Here is a 14,933-nt window from a genome sequence, read left to right as displayed (position 1 = left end):
ATAAAAATAAATATAATAAATTCTATTAAATATTTAATTCATTGTCAATATTGTATGACAAAAATTAATAAATTAAAAGTTATATAAATAAATATAAAAAAAATCTCTATTAAATTTTTACATCAATAATATAACTGACAAATAAGAATCATTATAAACGTGGTAAGAATTAATGAATAACAAAAATGAATATGATAAATTTCGATGAATTTTTATATATATTAGGATGATATGATATATACATATAGCGTAATAAAAATTAATAAATTAATATTCGAAGGAAATAATATTATCGTGATTTTGAAAAAAAGACTTACATACGTATATAATAGTAGATCTCGAACTTCAAGACAAGTTGCATATATTTGCAATAGAAATACATCTATTTATTTTTGACGCATTAACAAAAGACAATCATGCAAGATTTCTGAATGAAAATGTGCCATGACACGTGAAAATGTTTTCATAAAATGGTTCGTTTTCATATCGATACGAATACAAAAGACTGGTATAATAACACAGATTTGGCGCATTTGACACGAATAATATCCGAAATATTTTTCGTCATTAAAAGTTATCATGTTCTAACTACACGATAATTTCAACATTCTGCCATGTTAAAAATTCGATGATACTATTAATTAAATTTTATTCTTGTTAATTATATCGTACGATTATAATTTATTATTATTAAACTATATAACATGGATTTTGACTATTAAAGTGTATAATGATATTAATTATAACCATAATAAATAGTAAACTAACAATATTGATTATTATATTATAACGAGCTTAGAAATTTTATTAATATATAATTTATTTAATTACGAATTTATAATCTGTGTTGTTATAATATTTGATATAAGCATATATTGAAGAATTTGGTGAAATACAGAAATATGTTAAAATTAAACACCTTTTATGCGAAATTTTACGCAATTGTGTACGATGCAAAACAGTTTAGTCATCGATCAGAAGTCTCTTTTGCAAAATACTATCTTGTAAAATAGATTTTTGTTCCTTTTAATATATATTGGTAATTAAGAAAATACAAGCGAAGATTTTATTAAAGAATATTTTAAAAATGTTTTGGAATCTACTGAATCAAACTTATATTATTGTAATATTAATTTTTATTATTTTAATCTTTTCATTCATTGCTTAACTTTTCTTCCATTTTGTTAATCATTCTTTTAATTGTCTACTTTTCAATTAAATTTTAAAAGTAATTCTATTACATCTATTTCATTCCATATAATAGGAAAATTCATTTATTATATTATTTGTCGTACATTTTTCCAATTCTTTGTTCTAAAATTAAAATTTTTCTACATTCTATGCTCATATAATTACCATTATGGCCATTCATAAATTAACTTAATTCTTTTCTATTGCTAATCAATAGAATCCATTTGTACTGAAATTTAAATCTACCTAAAGTTATAAAATTATAATTTATTATCTTCTATTATCTTTATTTTTCATCATTTAAGTTTACGACGCAAACTATTAATTAAGAAATAAATTTCGTCTTCCATTTCTCAATAATTAGTCAAAATCAATAAGAGAAACAAAAGAAAAGAAAAATTCTTTAAAGTACATACGATTTACAAATTTTGTTGATTGTTTCACCAACCGATATCAAAAATTCTATCAGTTTTCCACAAAACAACTCGTATTCGCCTCGAGGATTGAAAGATGTCACGTCATTGCGAAGATTAATAATACGAACAACGGCCATTCGCGTCACTTTCACGGAAAACAAGACCGTGAAGCACGTAGAAGACTTGTATCGTGGTCCAACGACCGTGCTCAAGGAAATTCCTCAACTTTCGCAGGGTCACGATCAAAAATGAGGAAAAGTGGAGGGGAGGAACTAAGTCTGAGTCAATCTTGTTCAAGGAAATTGCTTAAGTACAAGATATACGAGATTCCTTGAATATCCTTTCAATTCCTTGAAATTGAAAATAGCAAGGGAAAGTTGGAATATTTGATTAGATTTTTCCAGTGACATCAATCATAATTAAAAGAAAGATACGAAGATGTTTTAAACTTAAGCCATTTAAAATATAATGAAATATTAGAATATCTGAAAAAATAAATTGACAAAAATATTAAAAAGTCTTAGATGGGGGATACGAAATCTTTAAAATTTTATTCCAATAAGTATTTAAGTACTGGATTAGGAAAAGTTAAATTGGAAATAGGAATTTAGGAATTCTTCATAAATGTAGCTAATTCAAGAAGAAAGCTTTGATTCGTAAAATGACAGAAGATATTTCCATTTTTTTTTTTGAAGATTATTAAACGAGAATTAATATTTTGAATTAATATTATTATTATTATTATTATTTTGAAACATTCTACTAGTATCCACTAACTCACTATTGGAATTTTCAATATGGCGTCTTTCATTGTCTTAATCCTTTAAATCTATCACTTACACAACTAAACCAATTAAATTACTTCGAAAAGAATAGTTACGAAAAAAAATAAAGGGGGGATACAAAAAATATTGTATTGAAATTGAATAATCATATTTTTCTTATATTCTTGTATCCATAAGAAAAAATTTATTATAAACCTAATCTTATTATTATTTATCATGGTTTTTATTATTTAAAGTTATTTAATATTAATATTATTAATTAATATTTTTATATAATAAAAATTTATAGAATGTATTAAAAACATATATAAATTAAATTCATTAAAATCCAATAAATTTCTGCGAAATTACATAAAAGTTTCAAGAGGAAATAGTAATTAGTGGATTGACAATCTTTATATCCTATTCAAATTGCTGTTAATCATATTCATATATCAATTCTCACAAAGGATTAATTTACAATCTCATCGTATTCTTATCAAATGTAATATAATACTTATAATTCCCTCGTAGATCTGGTATCCTTCCAACTAAGGATATGCGAAGGTACCGTATGCTGGACGGCCGATGTCCACTTCCTGAAAAACCCAGGTGGACCTGCCGCCTTTCTTTGACCACCACCTGCCTCTGCCAGCAACGGGTTCCTCGCAACAAGCCTCAACTCCTCCTCTCGACACCGCTTTCCGTAAGATAGTCTCAGACAAGCAATAGCAGCAGCAGGCTGGTTGGCTGATTCGTTTCAAAACGAGAATGCGTAAGCCGTAATTCCACACGATCGATAAAGAAAACGAAGCTTTCGATTCCAATGGCGTTTTGCGGAAAGCGGCGACCGGAAGTAGTGCCCGCACGGATGTAACGAAACGTAGACGATGTCTCGCGTGACGATTTAAGAAATTCTGATGATTCATTCTATGGTCTTTTTCTTCGTAAATTTTTCTTTCTTTTCAAAATTTTAAATTTTATTATTAATTTTATCAAAATAAAATTATAAAGAATTCTTTTAGTTCTTGTAATTGATAATGATATTCATTTTGAATAAAGATTATATTTTTAAGTACAAACGATGTTTAAGATAATTTTGTCTCATTTCCGGATATTAATGATTGAAATGTAATATAATTGAAATATAGAGTGTAAGATTAGAATATAAAGATAACTCAATTTTTATAACTTTTAAAATATTATTCTTTCTTTTTTTTTTCTATTTTGAAGATGAGTTTCATCTAATTAAAAACATTTTTATTTTATGTTTTTTTTTTATATGATTATATGGAATTATTAATTCATATCATAAATTCAAATATACATATATGTATGTATGTATGTATATATATATATATATATATATATATATAGAGAGAGAGAGAGAGAAAATATGTATAGAATGATGGATCTTTTTATATAATTAAAAATGCAATTTTTTAATTAAGTCATAATTATAATTAATGTGTTTGGATTATGTAAAATAAAAAACATTATAAAAAATGACGATTATCAAACAAAAATAATTATTTAATAAAATTTGATAAAAGTTGTGTATGGAAAAATAAGAAATCGGAATAAAATTTCATATTCAAAGTGTTTAAAATAATACAATCAATCGTTAAACAGATTCATCAATTAATAGTAAGAGAAATGAAATGCTTCTATATTAAATATAACCTAATATTTTTCGAAAAGTAAAAAGAAAAGCCAAACAAGAAAAATAATATAATAATAGTATAATAATAATTGTTATGTTCTTAGTTCTATTACTAGAGATTTCGCAAGCTCAAGAAATTTTCTTAATTATAAAAAAAATATGTAAAAAATTGTAGCCACGCAACCCCATAAATACAAAAATACATGAGATAAAAAAAAGGAAAAAAACATTATAAGTGGAAGGAAAAAAAAATATTTTATCATGACAATATCGCATTTTTATCCTGATGGACAGATGCATTTTGTCTTGATGGACAGATGCATTCTGTCTTAATATCATGAATTCAGTATCTTCATCACAAAGAAGAAACCTTGCAAGACATCGAGAAAAAGAGAGACAAAGAAAAGCATATGTTATACGACTTATATATATTATCTTCGAAGTCGAACCTACAGACCTCTACACGCTAAAAATTATACTACTATGTAGTCACTAGAGCTTCAACAATGATCGTTCGTGTTAATTTCGTTCAACAGGCAGGACTAACTACCTAAATAGTGCATGCGATTGTTTTTCATCAGCGGGAACAATGGTTACGATAATTTCTTTGGCGGAACATTTTTAGAGATGACGGAAATACACCGGGTCGGAATATAGTCGCAACTAACCTTTCAGCTCTGTGTCAGTCGGTCACGCATACGATCAGTTCGATTCTGTGCTTGACTTATCGGTAGAAATAAGAACAGTCATTAACGACGTTAATTTTATAGTTTTAAATGAAATAAGACTTTAAATTCATATAAAGAATTAAATATATAAAATAAATTTTAAATAATATTATTTGACAGAATAAATAAATATACAATATATGTAATGTGATTATCACTGGTAATATCAATATAAGGAATTATTAAAATTTCCTGTCACGAAAAAATGTTTCATAGATCAGTTGCTGAATGATAGAAAATTTATAAAATTATAGAAATTTCTTTAACTTATAGAAACTGTTTTGAATAGTAAATTTAAAATAATATTGAATTTCTATTATTTCATCTTTCAACTACGGAAAGAAAAACAAATTATATATATCGATAAATATGAAGATAACTTTACATACGGTGTATTGCTTGTATCGATGTTTCTCCGTAACGTTTTTACTGCAATACAAAACGACCTTGACGAATAGAGACAAGATACTCGACAAAATAGCCTGGCAGTTGACTTTAGATATATGAAAAATGCGAACTTATTTATCGTTGCACAGTATATATGTTCCACACACTCATACGAAAGATAGTAACTGCACGATTTTCCTTATTAAAGTCCTCGTTTGCTCACTTTGAACGCGTAACGAGTATGAGTTGCTAGAGAAGCATTGACGTAGCAAGAAAGAATCGAGCGAAACGATCAAACAGATAACCCAAGAAAAGGAAAAAGTAATCTGACAGTACTTACAGTATCTATCAGATTAAAAAATAGCTGTATACAATATAGTAAATCACTTGCAAGTTGAGTGTAAAGAAAAAAACATTTCCGGTGTTCTACGAGATACGAAATGCCCGCCGGAGGGCGTATCGATTCAGACAAAATATTTATGGGCAAATATATCGTTTTGGAGCGTATGCAAACATATCTAATAAAAACTGTTCCGAGATTTATATTTTTCTATTAAGATGTATCGAAGAATTAAGATGTATATGGATAATCAGTATTAATCGGGTGAAAAACGGTGAAGGAAATTTTTCCTACCGTATAGGGTAACACTCCCGCGTCGCTGTCATGCTTGAATGTCACCGTTGCTGTTTGTGAGCGGTTGAAAGCAGAGGCCACAATGATAGTATCAGACGCACGTATACACTGTGACACTGTAAAAGGCACACGCATGTATGCACGCACGCGCGCACTAAATACACTCGCGCGTACGTTAAGCAATCATCACCGCACGCGACATATACGAAACATACAACCTCACCCGTTGGTGGCGCGCGACAGACTGAGACGAAACGCGGCTCACTAGACTGGAAGGGGAGGTAGCCGCGTAGTGGGAAGAAGAGACAGTAGTGGGGGAGACCCGTCGCATAGGTGTATGCCACAAAGATGGGGCCCTGTATTTTCGCTTTACTGTGATACGGTCGATACGTGTTCTCTGTCGAGGAATCGATAAGATTTTAACTTTTTTCTTTATTTTTAACTATTTATATTTACACATAAGGAATCATAATGCTAAATACTAATGAAAAAATTATCTTAGAATATTATTGGAGTAAATGAAATGCCAGAGAATTAAAAATTAAAACAATTATATTATTTGCAATAAATAAGTTATAATTAGTAGCGATATCTTAATAAATATTACTCATTTTCTAAAATATTACTCATATTCTAGAAAATTTTCATAAGATTCTTGCAATTAAAATCAATAGGAATCAATGAAGATATGAAACAGCTTGACTATTGTATCTAGCTAAGTTACTTTTCCCATTCGATGGAAAAGAGCGCAATATGCTTTGAATTGCGAATTTCATATCACGTAACCCGTGCACACTCACGTACATAATGATACTATCGATCGACATTAAATGTAAAACCTGTACAGCGTCTGTATTAGTAAGTAAGATTGAATAGAATCATTACATATTATTTGTATTTTGTTCATTTTGGTCAAAAATCAATGTAACTATCAAATTGTTTAAAAAAAAGAAAAACGAATAAATTATTTTCATCGAAATTAGATGGAATCACACTGTATCCGTACATCCCTGGGTCCTACAGGGTTTAATATCGCGAAGGGTAGCCGAGAGGAAGGAAGATAGGGACGACCCTAAAGCGAGGGAGTGCTGATGCTAAAGCCGCGAGCACGAAGGGACCTTCAAATAAAAAAAAAGGTAGGACCTACTGAGCAAGCAAGTGAACAAGAGAGAGAGAGAAAAGGAAGGAGAATCCGGTCCCCCTTCTTTCGAGACCAGGGAAAGGCCGCACCCACGCAGTTCTTGAAGATCATGCTAGGTCCCCGCTGGCACAGCCCTGAGCATATAAGTAAACACACCAAAGTTCTAGTACTTGAACATGAGCGAACATTTTCCATGAGGTTGGATATCCGTGAAACACAAATGCTGGTCACTCATATAAGCGGAAAGGCTTTCAAGTCAACCATTGGAAATAATAAATACAAAGAATTTGGATTGGAAATTATTATGAAAAATATAAAATTCTAAATTGATAGTTTTTAACAATGCAAGATGTGTGAATAATGTAAAATATATAAAAAAACAAATGAAACATACCGTATATGATATACGAATTTGATCATTATACTCTGATCGCACGATACTTGCACAATATCGACGAAGTTGCGCTATGTTTTCGCTGTGCAATCTTCAATCTTCACCTTGTCTTTAAAGTGAATTCTCATTTGCCAGTAGTATAACGGTTATATATTATAACAATACTCGAATGTAAGATAATCAGAATGCACATGCTTGGCCAGCAAGTTGGTCGCTTAGGTTAAGCCAAAGTCAACACGTGGCAACATCGCGTTACAGCTGTCATACGCGTCACGCACCGAGTCAAAGCTCAACTTATTCTACATAAGTATTTTATAAGTTAGTCGAGAGATCTGTCTCTCATGACACAATACGAAACAACTAGCTGGAAAGAAATTGCACATTGTACTTTTGATCTGTAGAAAAAATCATTTCTCCGTTAAAGGATAGCATTGTACGGCCAGGGTTCTACTGGCTCCGTGTCGGACTACCTAGCGTTACCTCGCAACATTCTCATGCCATCAACTTCCCTCTCCCGAAATCCCAGACGGGAAAGTGAGTTTCGGAATATGATTGTTAATTTTACGTAACATACAGCTTGCTTGCTTGCTAGGAACAAGTTCTCCCTCCTGCTTTTATTCAGATCTCCATTCCTTATCCAATTTGAATTTTCATGTCATTAGTTTTCCAATAAAAAAAAATTATTTCTTAAATTTGCTGTTCTAATTCTCACGCTGTTTGTGAAAATAATTTTCGTTCTCTCTCTTTCTCTCTCTCTCTCTCTCTCTCTCTCTCTCTCTCTCTCTCTCTCTCTCTCTCTCTTCGTATGGAAATGAATTGCACGAATGCTAACTGCGTGAATATTTTCAAAAAATAAACCAACGTTATCGCAGCAATGTTAACTTTACAACAGCAACGAAGAGTGGGAGCCAGAAGAGAAATAAAGAGAGACTGACAGTGAAAGAGAGGATGGAGAGATAGGGTTAGTCTGTATCAACTGTGCACCCTTATCAATTGGAAAATTGGTGTGTGCAGTGGGAGCGGAAAAGGAGGGGACTCGACTACGTTCAACTGATTGGAGGGGGAAGAACGATTAGGTTTACGCGCCTCCTAGGGGCGTATATATCAAAGGGACAAAATAGGGGCTATGTAGAATATTAGATTCATGTATAATTTTCGTTTCTATACCTTTATCGATCATCATCGAAGAATCTTCTAAAGTCAGAAATTGTTCTAACGATCTGCATTGTCTATGCACCCTCGGCAAATTAGAAATTTCGAGCCGATGAAGGTAGTAGCAAGAGGAGAAGGGTGTTCATACAAAAGCCAGGGGCGTATCCAAGGAATAGATGGGAGCCTTTGTGTGTACGTTGTGAGGAGAACCGAAAGAACGAGCAAGTGAATCAGCGAGAAAGAATACGAACGAATGCCAGAAAGGAACGGAAGAAGAGCGACTCAGACGTTTAGGGCGCATGCGTCATTCATCGTGGGCGTCGGGAATGTGTTGACACGAGAACCTGAGAGAACGCTGTGGCCCTAATGCCACGACGGTTTGTGTTATCGTCGATACTGTTCCCATGCTGCGGGTCCGCCCTGTCTTCGTGAAATCTGGATTTTTCATCCTGACGAAATTGAATTTCTATTCATGTCAATTGTATAGAAATTGATAATTCAGAAATTATTCAGATGATAAATACAGCAAGAACAAATATTCAAAAATTGATTAGAGTTTAGTTAGTTTCTCTAATCTCAATTATAATTGTTATATATATATATATATTCTTTAAACTACCATCTTTTTTAATTATTTACTATCTTTTTTAATATATTACCATCTTTTTTAATATATTTAATGCAATTCTATCTGTAATATTTCATAATATATTTTTAAAGGAATATTCATTAAATATTCAGAAATTTTTATAAGTTTTTTATTTAAGTTTTCTTTTAATGGAAGTTTATTTTTCACAAAACTTTTATCCGATATTTAAAAGTCATTGAGATAGCTATGAAATTACAACAGATGGTGTTTCTTTGATGCAGTAAATTTTATATTATATTATACGTATTATATATATTGTACATTATATATTATATATTATATATATTATAGAAATTAAACATAGAAGATGATCATATGACTAAATTATTACTCTTTTCATGATGTTTTAAATGTACTATATAATAAATTTTATAGACTATAATATATAAAATAATTTTTAATAAATTAGTATTTATTTTAATATATATATAAAATAAGATAATAAATGAATGTTAGACACATAATATTATTTCAAATTTTACAAATTGGTATTAAAAATGAAACAATTATATGTAATAAATTTCAATTTATATTATAAGATATTAGATTTTATATATGAACAAGATATCATGGAAGAAATATGAAAAATTCTATATATTCATGATAATATGAATTTCCTGAAGTAATAAGAAAGTAAACAATTGTTTACAACTTTTAACTTATTTATTTTATATATTAATCAGAATAAATGAAAATTTAATTTAACTTATATATATTTTTTATATAATTTTTTTATACTATCATAAAAATTAGTTATTCATACATGTATTTGTTTCTTAATCAAATCTTTTTATTCTTATAAATAAATTAGTTTTGTATTTTTATCATATACATACAAATATAGGTTATAATTTCGATTAATAATTATTATTAAGTATCAGTTAATTTAAAAAAAAATATATATTAAAAATAATTTTATTATTAGATATTCTTATCATTAAACATATTGTTATTTTATTATACATACGCATATTTGATGGAACTACAAAGTTTCACTATCAACTATGTATATATAGAAAACTAGTGTTGCTTGATATATACATGTAAACTAAGCATATAATCGATTGCATGTCACATGCGTTTAAATTCAAAGGATAGGCAGTTTCTCATTAAAAATCAGTGATAATCATAAAAATTTGTAACTATAAATGGATGCAATAAGAAACATTTCATTTTTGTACGTTCTCCATTTTCAATGATGTGCCTGTCACTTTCTGACTTGAATTTATTATGTTGGCAATAAAGGTACGTATAAAGTACAATGTATCGCGGCTATGTTTCACAAATACAACGAAATAGCAAAGCCTACTTTAAGAAGTTTAAGAAGAAAGCTTTTGCTACGTACATGTACTTTCATATAAGTAACGTACGCAAATGTACTCCTACATATCCAAACAAACTTGCGTCCCATGTGTACACATATACGTACGTGGTTCGTACATATAACATGTACATGTAATAAATATATATATCTCAATATGAATAAGATAAAGGAAAAAGAAAATGGATAAAAGGGAGAACGTATGGGACAGAGATAAAAAAAAATCTATATCACAGGTGCATATCGGTGCAATCATATATGTACAGTAATATATAATTATATGTATAATTATGTATATGTATGTATATTAATTATCATTTATTGTGCACATAAGGGACATGTTTCCACGTTTTGTGTGCATCCTTTGTTTACAAAGGATACTTATCAAAAATCGAAGATGGTATACCACAATGAAAGCCAAATACGAAACCGAGCGAACAAAGAACGCTGGACAAATGCGTATATTGAATAGTGGGAAACATGGAAAGGATAACACAAAAGGATATCTATGGGTGGGATATTACGGTGGATGCTACAGGAAATTTTTTCAAGAGAAAGAAAAAAATTCAATCATCAGAGAAACGCATTTGAGAAATCTACGAAAAGCGATGGGAAATGTCGGAGAACAGCACACCGTCAAGGGATAAAATAAAAACAAGGTTGAGCGAGCGAGAGAAATAGAGAGAGAGAGAGACAGCGCGCATCCAAATTTCGGAGGGAAAACTCCTACCTTTTACTGGGATAATCTGGGATTTCAGAGCGATGTCATAGCAGAATACGTTGGTTGCGCTAGGCGAAACCGACGGTCGGCGATGGCCGTGCAGCTCACCACTGAGAACACTGAGGTCGCTCCATGTCTCTCACTCGACCCAAGCCACGACCCCGCCCATTATGGGCCTACTGATATTCTTTATTAGGCCGTATTTTAAACCATAAACCACTAAGTGCGTTCATATGTTTAATCAATCTTTTCTTTAAATCACTAAAAATATTTTTTAATATTCCGCGTAGCAATATCTACGTCGTAAAATTATCAGCGTTCTTGGTCACTGACGTCAAATGCTTTCACAAACTTCGCTTATTTCACCGTAAGTTAATGGTGGCACCACTTGCTTGCCTTGAAATAGCCATATTGTTTTCCACCAATATCGATGGAGAAAAGACTTAAACGAAAAGCATAATTTCTTCAAATAATATATATATTTTTATAAAAAAATTTTTTTCATTATATTTGATATCATTTTTCTTCTTGAAATTATTTAATAATATATAACTGATAAATTATACTAGAAATTTATTAATGTTGCGTTTAAAAATAAAAATATATTTATTTCTTTCCGTTTATTTTGTTTAAGCATATCATTAATGTGTATAATATTTGTGTACATATACATACTTTATAAGTTCATAAAGGCCTTCACGATGAAAGAATGGCGAATTGATTGTTTTTTCCCACTACATACTTTTTCAGTTTTTGCATATCATATAGTATATTATAAATATAAATTATCTTAAATATTTCTATAAGTTATATTTATTTTTTATTTTTTAAAGTTATATATATATATAAAAAATCATTAGATTTAATATAATTTTAATCTTAATATAATTTTAATCTATTATAATATTATTATTAAAATAAAAATAAATAAAAATTCTGAATTGAATCAAGTTGTAGAGAAATCACCTGGAATAATAGTTCTTGACCCTACTGTCATTATTCATTTTATTATATATATTTTCTTTCATCTTTAAGGATTTTTTAAGCATTTAAACAAATTTTTATATTTTTTCCATTTATCTTTGATAAATGATTTGATAAACGAAGGAAAAAACAATAAAGGATATAAAATCTTTCCTTAAATTCTATAATCACAAGATGTCGTGCTTCACTATTCAACCAATCAGCGCGTTTTACGTTCCGATCGTTATACACAACATTAGTTTATTCAATTATTTTATTATAAAATATGAAAAAAAATTATAGTATTTAATTGTAAAAAAATAATCAATATTTTTAATATATAAAAAATTTCTAAATTTTAATTTTATAAAGATTTTAACGCAAATTTAATAAATTGCTCGAAAAAAGCCGAAGATACCCGAAAGAGATTCAACGTGATTGGATGGCAAAGATCACGTGATCAATGATGCTATGAAATATTGGTTTAGGTTGACTGGTGGGGGATATTCATAATCCTTAAGTTTGGATTGTGTCTTCACAAAGACAAGAGAAAGATTCGGAGGAGCATCGTGCTTACGAGCACATAGTTTACGAGTTCGATCGCAGTATCTGGTTTCAGCGAGTGTTATGTGAGTTGGCGTAGTGGCGAAAGAGAGCTTAAAGTGAAAGGAAAAATCGCATGAAGAGGCAGAAATTGACGGGCGCTGCTTGGCGGATAATAATATCAGTTTTTAAAATAGAATGAACATCGTTTAGTGCGCGTACATATACAGACACGTACGAGATATTGCTACAAAGTTAATTTCACGTTTTACGGACATATATGTACACGCGCGTGCGCGTTGCGAGGGTACGAATACATATAGTTTCGCTGTCGAACGGTGATATATTGTGAAAAATCCGTGTGGAGCAGCGAAAACAAACAACTCGTGTCCGCCATCTTGTGCCTCTCCAGCTACGTTGAAAGGAAAGTGAGAGAATTCGGACCGACGTGTGTGATTTTATTCGGTGAGAAAAAAGAGTGTAAGTAGAGGTGACCAACGGTCACCGAATGTGGTCAAAATTGCAAAAAACACGAATAGGGAGGACTGCGAGAGAACTCAAAGAAAGCGAAACGAGGTAGCATTGCGCTCATAGGAGGTTCGTAGGATACCCCACCAAGTTTATTCCTCCGCGTTCCCCCTACCCTTTTGCCCTGGATCCCGAGATTATTGCGCAGTTAGAAAATTCATTGAATACAAACATCGTCAAAAACTTCGTTGCATCTTTGGAAAGTGACCCGCGGACATTATACGGTAAGATTTTCGACAGGTTAAAAATTGATTATTCCTCCCCTCCTCCTATATTTGCTTAATTTCGATATAATATAGAATGAAGTTTTGTTTTTGTTTTTTCCTTTCTTTATTTTTTTTTTTTATAAATATATTATTTTAAACGTTATATTATGTGAAAATAATGAAATTGATTTTTGAAATTTCTCGCGTTAAATATTGTTATTTTTATCGATTTGTTTGAGGTCAAATTTATGTATTAAATTTACTAATTAAGTTTAATATGATGAAAAAAATATTTATTATTATTTGGTAACATTCTGATATCCTTGATGACGTATAGCAAATTAAGTTAAAATGAAATTAAATATTCTATTTTTTTTATTTTGAGCTATTGCATATTGACGGAAATTATTGATTGACTTTGATAATTTTCAATTTAATTAATTATTTATTTGAATAATAAGATTAAGAAACAATTCATTTTTTCAGACGGGTTGGTTGACTTTGTGAGTGATAAGAGAGACGAAATTATTATAAAGCCATGACGAATTCGGTACCGAAATTGAAAAACAAGGTAGACCGGCAGGGTTCGCCAAATGTCGGCATTGATCGACATCATCACCGTTCGATAATTACACTCAAACAGCCGGCGTATGTCCACATGAGTGGGAGATCTCATGGCAGAAGTTCAACCGGCAGATTAAGCTGCAGCCCACACGGTTCCTCAAAAGGTTCGAGAAATTCACCGTTGCGGTATGAATATAGTCCGCGCGGCAGTCCAACAAACAGTTTTTATGCGGGTGCAAAGTTTTCTGAACCGCCATCTCCTGCGAGCCTTCCGAAACCACCGAGCCATTGGACTACGAGACTGATGAGCAGTTGTCAGCAATCCGACAGGATTTGCGATATTTCAAATCATCTGAAGATGATGTTAAACGTCCAAGCCTGATACATAAAGACCAACAGACCGCTAAAAACGGTTACCAGCTCCTAAAAACAAAGAGACAGGTACGATATTATCGTTCCCCCCTCTTGGATTTAAGGATGTATTTTTTTTCTTGTATGTGATGTCAAGCTGTTCGTTTGAAACAAACAAAAAAAAAAAAACAGAAGTGTTTATAACTGCGCGATACCACAATCTCTAAGAATGATACACAAGTAATATTGCAATTAGAACAGGGCACCAGCGTCTTCAGTTTCATGGTACAGATGCTGCGTGAAAAAAAACTACGATTCGTTCTTTAAACTACTATACAAAACATATAAACATTGAATATGAAAGACGCAGGTGCGTCTGCCGTGAACCATGATTCAAGTATATAATAACTTGTAACAATTCTATTATGCGCCGTCTATGAAGATATAAACGTATGTATTTTAGATTATTATTATATATGATTAACTTGCAGAGACGCATACATATACACAAATACACAAACACTGTTATATTATCTGTTTGACGAAATGGTACGAAGACATAGGCAAAGCTGCATTAGCTATTTTTAGGAACAATAGCTATATATTTTTTCTTTTTT

General features: G+C 30.7%; 2 protein-coding genes across 12 annotated transcripts in view; one reads left to right on the top strand and one right to left on the bottom strand.

The window, feature by feature from the left end:
* The window catches only part of LOC122713956 (RING finger protein 44-like), a 33,639-nt gene extending 22,141 nt beyond the window's left edge, over positions 1 to 11,498 (bottom strand). For 5 of the 11 annotated variants that reach the window (XM_043934810.1, XM_043934809.1, XM_043934814.1 and 2 more), the window contains exon 1: positions 11,171 to 11,498. Coding sequence is in view for 1 of the 11 variants with exons in the window: in XM_043934817.1 (XP_043790752.1) it covers positions 5,784 to 5,815 (32 nt within the window). In the remaining 10 variants the exon portion in view is untranslated. Of the gene's footprint in view, positions 1 to 5,783; positions 6,062 to 7,318; positions 7,714 to 11,170 lie in introns of those variants that run through there. The other 6 variants (XM_043934806.1, XM_043934808.1, XM_043934807.1 and 3 more) reach the window with 4 other exon arrangements.
* A 2,441-nt stretch (positions 11,499 to 13,939) lies between these two features.
* Positions 13,940 to 14,347, top strand: LOC122713931 (proline-rich nuclear receptor coactivator 2-like). The gene has a single exon (XM_043934770.1). It carries the CDS (start codon positions 13,940 to 13,942, stop codon positions 14,345 to 14,347), a length of 408 nt encoding a protein of 135 aa, XP_043790705.1.
* Positions 14,348 to 14,933: the final 586 nt, after the last annotated feature.

The sequence above is a fragment of the Apis laboriosa genome, unplaced genomic scaffold (genome assembly GCF_014066325.1).
Source record: "Apis laboriosa isolate Shangri-la unplaced genomic scaffold, ASM1406632v1 scaffold26_cov146, whole genome shotgun sequence".
NCBI classification, from domain to species: domain Eukaryota; kingdom Metazoa; phylum Arthropoda; class Insecta; order Hymenoptera; family Apidae; genus Apis; species Apis laboriosa.
Note: the sequence above shows the minus strand (reverse complement) of the source record. Positions and strands in the feature narration are given on the sequence as shown.